The sequence below is a fragment of the Stegastes partitus genome, unplaced genomic scaffold, assembly GCF_000690725.1.
Source record: "Stegastes partitus isolate 25-593 unplaced genomic scaffold, Stegastes_partitus-1.0.2 Scaffold1510, whole genome shotgun sequence".
NCBI classification, from domain to species: domain Eukaryota; kingdom Metazoa; phylum Chordata; class Actinopteri; family Pomacentridae; genus Stegastes; species Stegastes partitus.
In genome coordinates, this window is record NW_007579241.1 from 69,128 (window position 1) to 77,116 (window position 7,989).

At 46.4% G+C, this 7,989-nt stretch overlaps 2 protein-coding genes across 2 annotated transcripts in view; one reads left to right on the forward strand and one right to left on the reverse strand.

The window, feature by feature from the left end:
• trappc11 (trafficking protein particle complex subunit 11) overlaps window positions 1-4,757 on the reverse strand; it is a 16,724-nt gene extending 11,967 nt beyond the window's left edge. Inside the window, exons 1-10 of the mRNA XM_008300208.1 lie at window positions 4,415-4,757; window positions 3,576-3,804; window positions 2,916-3,085; window positions 2,758-2,828; window positions 2,362-2,476; window positions 2,172-2,271; window positions 2,000-2,073; window positions 1,367-1,463; window positions 719-852; window positions 48-273 (exon numbers count right to left, since the gene is read on the reverse strand). Of these exons, the coding sequence (XP_008298430.1) occupies window positions 48-273; window positions 719-852; window positions 1,367-1,463; window positions 2,000-2,073; window positions 2,172-2,271; window positions 2,362-2,476; window positions 2,758-2,828; window positions 2,916-3,085; window positions 3,576-3,782 (1,194 nt within the window). The 5' untranslated portion in view covers window positions 3,783-3,804; window positions 4,415-4,757. The remainder of the gene's footprint in view (window positions 1-47; window positions 274-718; window positions 853-1,366; window positions 1,464-1,999; window positions 2,074-2,171; window positions 2,272-2,361; window positions 2,477-2,757; window positions 2,829-2,915; window positions 3,086-3,575; window positions 3,805-4,414) is intronic.
• An 849-nt stretch (window positions 4,758-5,606) lies between these two features.
• The window catches only part of rell2 (RELT like 2), a 24,868-nt gene continuing 22,485 nt past the window's right edge, over window positions 5,607-7,989 (forward strand). Inside the window, exon 1 of the mRNA XM_008300201.1 lies at window positions 5,607-5,695. The gene's annotated coding sequence lies outside the window, so the exon portion shown is untranslated. The remainder of the gene's footprint in view (window positions 5,696-7,989) is intronic.

The following is a 7,989-nucleotide window of genomic DNA, read 5'->3' on the forward strand; positions in this document are numbered from 1 at the left end:
AGGGGGTCATTTACAGCCTCTAGAACCACACAGGGGGTCATTTATACCCTCTTAGAGGCAGTAGCAGTGGCGCTATGCAGTATCTCATTAACTGGTGTCAGTGTGGTGGGTACTGATAGGTGGGCTATCACCTGGCAGAGCTGCTGAGCCAGCTGTTTCCTGTCCTGGCTGTAACATGCAGCCTGCTGGTAGTAGAATCCAGGGTTCTGGGTCTGGATGGCCGTCAGACCCAACTTTATGGCTTCATCAAACAGCTCACCGAAGGACTGGAACCTGTTAGCAGCAAGCAGAGAGACAGTCGGTGTCTGGAGGGACATCCTGATGTCACTGTGCATAGTAACGTACAGGTGTGTCTCCAGCAGGTATGAAGACTAATCCTGCATATAAATCACCCTGATAATTAGAAAATGTTTTGCACAAATGAAAGATAGTGAATGTTGCCACAAACACTTTTTATTTCCACATTTAATTAAACTGTTCTTGTGTCATAGTTCTGTCATCACAGTCAAGGCTAAATAGCTAACAGGCTCACGAGCAGCATCCTGCTGCTGCTGGCCAGCAAGAACAAGTTCTACACAGATGTCTTGTTTAGTTTAAACTGCTTCCATTTCCTCTTATGTCCTCTGTAACTGGCCTGACATGGTGGCTACTGGCTGTGTAGGGTGTTGACTACACCGTGTACGTGTGTGTTGTGTTCATGTTCAGAGGGTGAGCTCACTGTTTAGACATCCAGGCAGCGTGTTCAAAGGCCAGCTCAGCACTGCCGATCTTCTTCTTACACAGATCGATGTGCTTCCTGAACTGAGCGATAGCATCTAGAGGGGTGTTGTGCTGAAAACACAGGCGGCAGATCTGCAGACAGACAGAGATAAACTGGTTTGTTCTGAAACTAAAGCACAAGAACTGAACTATCAGTCACATCACTGCACCTCTTTATCTACATGTTAAACAGCCATCGAGGTAAGCATGACACAGAGTAGCTTGTAAATACTAAACACCATTCACGGTTCTGTTTCTGATCACGTTGGCTGATTTGTTTCACGTGAATTCAGGAGACGTCACGCATTGACGCAGAGCTTTGTGTTGAGCTGGTCCGGTGCACGACCAGGACACACACACACTGAGTTTCACACAACGGTGAGAAACAGCATCATGATGACGGCCACATGGCGTGAGTGTCTGACAGGTGTATCCAGAGCTCCACCTGATTGGTCAGATGTTTGGCTGCTCAGTGTGTGTCAGGACAAAGATGTTGTAATTCACTGCATCAAGGCATCGTTCACACGTTCCCTTTATACATATTTATATATATGTGAAAATACGAGATCTTCCTCTGCTCCACTGTCAGCAGCTGTCACTGACGTACCTTATAGTTGATGAATCCAGCCATCGTTTTAATCTCCAACATGTTGGTCTCATGCGCTCTGAGCTCGTGCACGAGGCTGTATGCAGTTCTGTAGTACCTGCAGCCACCAACACAAGACAAAGCGTTGAGGGCGACCTGCAGCTTTCTACTGTCCACCTCATCTCACACTCAGAAACCCACCGATACACATCTGGTCTGATGGAAAACAGAAAGTCTGACTGTGGAAGCTTTCAGTGACCAAGTCAGAGTTAGAAGAGACTGAAGTAGGACCCCACCGGGATGGATGGATTGGATGGATTGGATGGATTGATTGATTGATTGATTGATTGACTGATTGATTGATTGATTGATTGATTGATTGATTGATTGATTGAGACCAAAAAAGAAGCTATTTTATTTATTACTTATTTTTTTAATTAATCAGCTGATTAATCGGTTATCTGAATTTTTTTCTGCCAAATATCAGAATCAGCATCGGCCTCAAAACATCCATATGGGTCGGGCCCTAAACTAAAGTGAAACACAGTCAAGCAGCGAGACAAAGACTCAGCAGTGGCTGACGTGGCTTGGCAGCACGATGCCATAGCGCTGAAGGATATTCAGCATCAACAGGACGTCGGAGCTCAGACTTACTTGAGAGCGTTCTGCGTGTCCTGTTTCAGCTCACTGAAGAAAGCGATTTTAAACTGGTGTCGGACAAACAGCAGCTGGAACATCAGGAGAAGAACAATACCAGTGATGTTTGCATTTAACGTTGCATCCTGAGAGCTGCTGCAAACTGTGTAGGAACGTTTCCTGTTTGTACCTGATGAGTCGTCTTGTTGAGGAACTCCTTGTGTGATTTAACACGACGGATCTCTGTGTAGTAGTACGTCTGAGCGTGCTCGTAGAAGGCGTTCTCCAACCTACAGGGTTACAACAACACAACATTCAGGCCACATGTCAATATTCCGACCAGTGCTAACCCAACCAGCCCAGTTCAGAGAATCATCTACCTGATAATGTAGCCCACTAAGTGGTCGGTGTGCGGCAGAACGAAGAGGCTTTTTCCAGACAGATCGCAGGCGTTGCAAAGAGCTGAAGCTCTCTCAGATGCTACCAGGTCTTCTCCTGTGCAAACACAACACATGGTTGGAATTCTCTGTGAGAGCTCGCTTGGAAATGTTCTCTTACATGACAAACAGCGTTAGTGAGGATCCAGTGACACCACCAGGCCTACATTCAGCACGTCCCACTGAGAAATATCTGTCATGTGTGAGCGGTTACAGGTTTTCAAATCAGAGACATAACCTGTGTGGGTGGTTTTCAGAACTTCAGAACTATTCAGCGCATCACTAACAAATACACAAACTTGAACAGCCCCAGGTATGATTCAGCTCAGCTCAGTTTACCTGGAGGTAGAGGAGTTTTCTTCTGGATTAGAACCACGGCCACTTTGGTGTTCCTGCCCTGAAGACTGGTCCTGCAGGTCCATATAGATATTACATTCAGTGATACTGGCAATTACACACATTCTGCATGAAAACAGGATGGTTTAGCGATCACCAACCTGACAATCTCAACCTTAGTGGCACATTCAGACTGTTTCTCTTTCCACTGTGGGTCGTCCCAGTCCAGTTCATAGAACAGAACCACCAGAGCCGGTACCAGGTTGAGGTGTTTGTTCATCCAGCCTGTCTTCAGGATGCCTTTAGGGATGTACCACTCATAAGATGTTCGCTAGACAAACAGACAAGAGAAGGAAAACCTGCTCAGAAGCAGAAAGTCTTTCACACATTTCAGACAGACATTTGTTATAAGGCAGCATAAAGACAGCAGCTTAACACTGCAGTGAAATGACCTCGTTTACACACTCCCTTGTACACATGATAAAACATATCAACAGAGACAGAAACTAAGCTGCATATTTGTCTATTTGCATGTAGCAGCATCAGTGAGATGTACGATGTAGCAGCACATGTACATTCAAAGTGCCAGAGCCTGGTGACACACAGTAGCGCTCCTGTAGCGCCTCCCTGAGGGCAGCGCTGTGGGTGTGTGTGGTCTTTTCGCCCTAATGAAAGAAAATCTATTTAGTCATTTAAACAGTGCGCACATGCAAACATAAACTGTGTTCCTATTCAAAATTCTGGGTCGGGTTCAACGGGATATTGAATCTGAAGTCTTAGTTTGTTGACCAAGTCGTCAGACTCATCAGTCCACCGCTCACCTTAGTGCGACATTTGGGGTATTCGTGGTCTCCTGGCAGTACTTTGAAGGAGATGGGGACTCTGTCGGCACGACGGTTGGCACAGAAGGCGTCCCAAATGGCCCGATGCACAGCGTTGTACACCACATCCAGGCCTGTTAGAGCCACAAAGGCCATGGGCCGACAGCACAGCTCTGGAGGAAGCTCCCACTGGGAACCTGCCATCATGTCGGTTTAACAACAGGGAGACCTGCACAGAACAGAGCAATATATCTTTAAAACGGCCTAATAGAATGTCTTAGTGTGGAAAAATACCCCTGTACACTACGGTAGCGTAGTTTATTTAATGCCTAATGGTTATCCATTATGTTTTGATTCCGCAGTTTGGGGTTGAAACAGACAGAATTTTCCTAAAGTGGTTTAGATAAAACACATTTTCTGACATAAATAATGTTGATTTTGAGCAGGAAAAAATTACAACTAAATCCAAGTGGAACCACGGACAGAGACTGAATGAACAACTTCAGGTCACAAGACCTGAAGGTTAGCATTAGCTAGCAGAGCTAAGCACCTGCTAGCGGTGACAGTTCAGCTGTTTACATGGTTCAGACTGCGTTTTTATTCTACACACAGAGATGTTTTTCATTCATATAAAAGTTTATGACACGTTTAAAAACTGCCTGACATTTATTTGTGATTGTCTGATAAATGGCGCATCGCTAAGACGAAAGCGGAACTGAGCTAGCCTAACTCGGCTAACGCTAGTAACAGTGCTGTTGTCCTGTTAGCAACAATAATAAACTCGTAATAAAGAGATGATTTAAATATGTGAACCTGTGCACCCTTTAACGATAGCATACCTCAGATGCATCACTTCAGGTGAGCTGGTACAGGTGCTCAGCGCGGTGAGCCTGCTTGGATTAGCTAGCTGCGCTGTTAGCAAGTCAGTGGGTTTCTACTGAGGTTAGCAGTTAGCGTTAGCTAGCCGGTGGGCGAGGCTGCTAATTTATTTAGCAAATAAACGTCAGTGCACTTCTAGTTGTAGCTGCCGAACTGGGTTTGAGCTGAATCCCACATCTGGTCACCATCAGACAGCTAGTTACCGATAAGTTAACCTCCGACAGCCAGAGGATGATGTTCGTTTAGCAGCTGTTGCTGAAGCAACAACAAACTCTCCGGCTGGCTGCTTCTTCTTCTGTTGGAGTTTATGAGCGGTTAGCAAACAACAGAGTAGCGCCTCCATCTGGCCGGAGGGGGGACAGTGCAATATGTCCAACCACAGATATACATCATGAAGGCCTTTATTATGTACATCTATGCTCAGACCTGATGTGAATCAGGAATAGAACGGAACCTTCATGTTCCTGAGCTTTGGGATCAGTTTGCTGTTTCACAGCTGTGTTCCGTTCTGATCCTTTTAAATAGTCTGAGCAGGAGAGGAGCTTTGATGAACCTTCTGGGGTTCTTCCCCCCGAACAGGAGGAACCAACGCAGCAGACCGGACTGGGGCAACTCCTCAGAAAGGGTCCTTAAAGAACCATATTTTGGGGTTTAGAGTTCTATTTTAAGCTCGTTATTATTATTATTATTATTATTATTATTATTATTATTATTATTATTATTATTATGGGGTGTTTTTTAAATCTTAAAGTTAAAAATAAAAAAAAATAAAAAAAACGTAAGAAATATTCCCAAATATCCAGAACAAGTCTGTAAAAGCTGCAGTGAGTCGGAACCACGTGACAACATGATGTCCACAACCTGAAACTCGAACCGTCCCGGGCGGTGCGGCTGTCTGGACTCCTCTGAGCTGAGCTCTTAAAGGTTCTGCTTCGAACGAACCTTCCTAGTTCTCAGGGTTCCAGGGGTCTGTGTGCTGGATGTGGGTCCGGCTGAAGCCTTATAATAAAATTACTGAGCCTGGTTCTGGTCCTGGGTCCAGACTCAGTGAGCCTGGTTCTGGTCCTCAGAGGTTCCGGACACTCAGAGGTTAACAGCGGAGAGTTCGGTTTCGTGGCGCTCAGCAGCTTCCTGCCTCCTCAGCAGCTTCCTCCACTGAGGGACCGGACGGCGGCGGCACCATGGAGCAGCATCCCGGCAGCAGCACCAGAGGACCCGGCTGTGTCCTGCCCGGCTTCCCCGTGAGTATCCCGGCCGGCTGGTTCTGTTCTGTGGTGTGTTTGGACCGTCAGTGCTGGCGTACAGCCCGCTTAGAGTTTAACCTTCAGGCGAAGGTGGAGGTGTGGTCCGGAGGTTCTGGTCCTGCGGAGGGATGCTGCAGTGGACCAGCTCGCGGACGGTTAGAACACAGCAGAGCTGCGTCCCGTTTCCTCACTATGAGACTCCGTTCAGAATGTTCGCATTTTAACGTTTTCTGTGTTGCCCGGAGATGAACTTCCAGAACCAAACACAGCAAAGGTCATGTCAGGAGTGGGCCGAGTCAGCTGCTAAATTCGGCTTCATTTATATCAACTCATATCTTTCGTGTCAGTGTAAAATCTGCTCTGCAAACGTCCTGATGGTGTCCCGTGGAGGCACGCAGGCGCAGAGAGCGCCAGAGGCCGCGTAAATAAGGTTTGGGAGCAGATTAAGGGAAACTACACAGCAGAACACCGGGATCGAGCTGAATGAAAGCAGGTGGTTTCTAAAGAACCGTGTAGCTGCCAGCAAGCAAACATCCCCCAAGTTTGTGTCCTGCAGGCTGTCCTGGGTGCTGAGGCTCAGCAGCAGGTTGAACTCTCTAACATATCAGGCTGATTAGCAGGACAGGTAGTCATGCCTTAGATGAGCTCTGAATAAGCTGTAAGTCCTCAGTTTTCCATAACTGGTCTGGAATGTGGAGGAGGGTCTGCAGGGAGATTCCCAGCGTTCCCACAGGAAGTCTAAGATTAATGCAATGGAGCAGCTGGTCCTGAGTTCAGCCTGCTGGTCCTAAGTACTGGTTTTAATGGAAGGAATCCGTCTGTATGAGTGACAAAGGTGGGATCAGCAGCCCGCCATCAGATACAACAAAACTTCTTTGATCCGAAAGGAACCTCTTTTTTCCTGATATGGTTGAGAAAACCAAAGTGGATGACATGAGGACAGATGCAGCTCCTGACTGAAGAACGATCTGGGTGAAGACCAGAGACCGTCGCCTTCATTTCTGCTCTTCTCCTGGATGGATGCCATCTCACTCAGCTTTACATATAACTGAAATGGTTTTCCTGGTCTGAAAAAATCCAAAAGAAACCTGGTTCTGAGGTGTGCTGATGAAAAACAAAATGAGTGTTCTAAGGTTTGTTGTGCTGAAGCTGTCGCCTCACTGACGTCAGCGTTCTGATTCATAGGCTCACTGTGATCTGAAACTGATAACAACAGGAGAAATAAGAATGATCTGTGGAAAAGGCTGACTAGCTCACTAGCTTATGCTAAGCTAATAATGCTATGCTATATGATTTATCTTTATTTGCATATCAAGAATTTAAATATCAATGATAATGAAGTTCTGTTTTTTCAAGACCCATCAGTTTTTAATTAACTGGCAATAATGAAACCATGAAAAAACAAACGTAAACTCAGTCCTACGTTATTTCTAGCTTGTGTTTCACTGCTGCAGTCAGAGCAGCATCACACTTTGAATATTGTGCATAAATGTTGTTTATGGTTTAAAATGACTTGTGAAGCCAGATTAACTGTGGATCTTCTCACCCCAGTGGAGGGGCTCCTCCCTGGTTCAGGAGCTGAGAAGCCTCTTTTCAAGATTTTACGTTTAGTTTTATAACCCAAAGTCGTCTGCCATGATGCAACTGCACTGAATCTCTTCACTTCAGCAGACTTGTGCTGACATTCACACGTTATGTTTTAGAGTGCACTCAATCTTACAGTCCTGCAGATGTCCAGGTCAGGAGCTGCAGTTATGGTCACACATCAGAAAGGACAGAAACATGATCTCACTGACCTTGTTGGACTGAACACGTCTGAGTGGTTCTGAAGCTGATGACCTTCTGGGTTCTCACCACAACAGTCTGCTGAGTTCAGTCAGAATAGTGCGAACAACAAGAAGAACATGGAGCTGCAGATGGAAACACATGAGAGGTCAGAATTTGGTTGGAGCTGAGAGGAAACCTGCAGGAGCTCAGGACCGAGCAGAACAGCAGCTCAGAACGTGTCCAACCGGGAGGTGGTTCCACTGCAGCAGCAGAGAACCTCGTCGGGTTCCTCCAGGTCAAGAACAGAGATGTGAAGCTGCAGGCGGGACCAACTCTGAACACAGTACAGCTGAAGATGAACAACTGCAGCCTGTTCTGACGGATCTCTGCCGAAACTGCAGATGGTCAGAATCCATCAGTCCGACCCGTTTCAGTCAAGACTGCTGCTTTGGAAAATATGTTCCTGGACTGTCCTCTATTCCTGATGTTGGATCACCTGCCCAGCTAACGATTGGATCACCTGC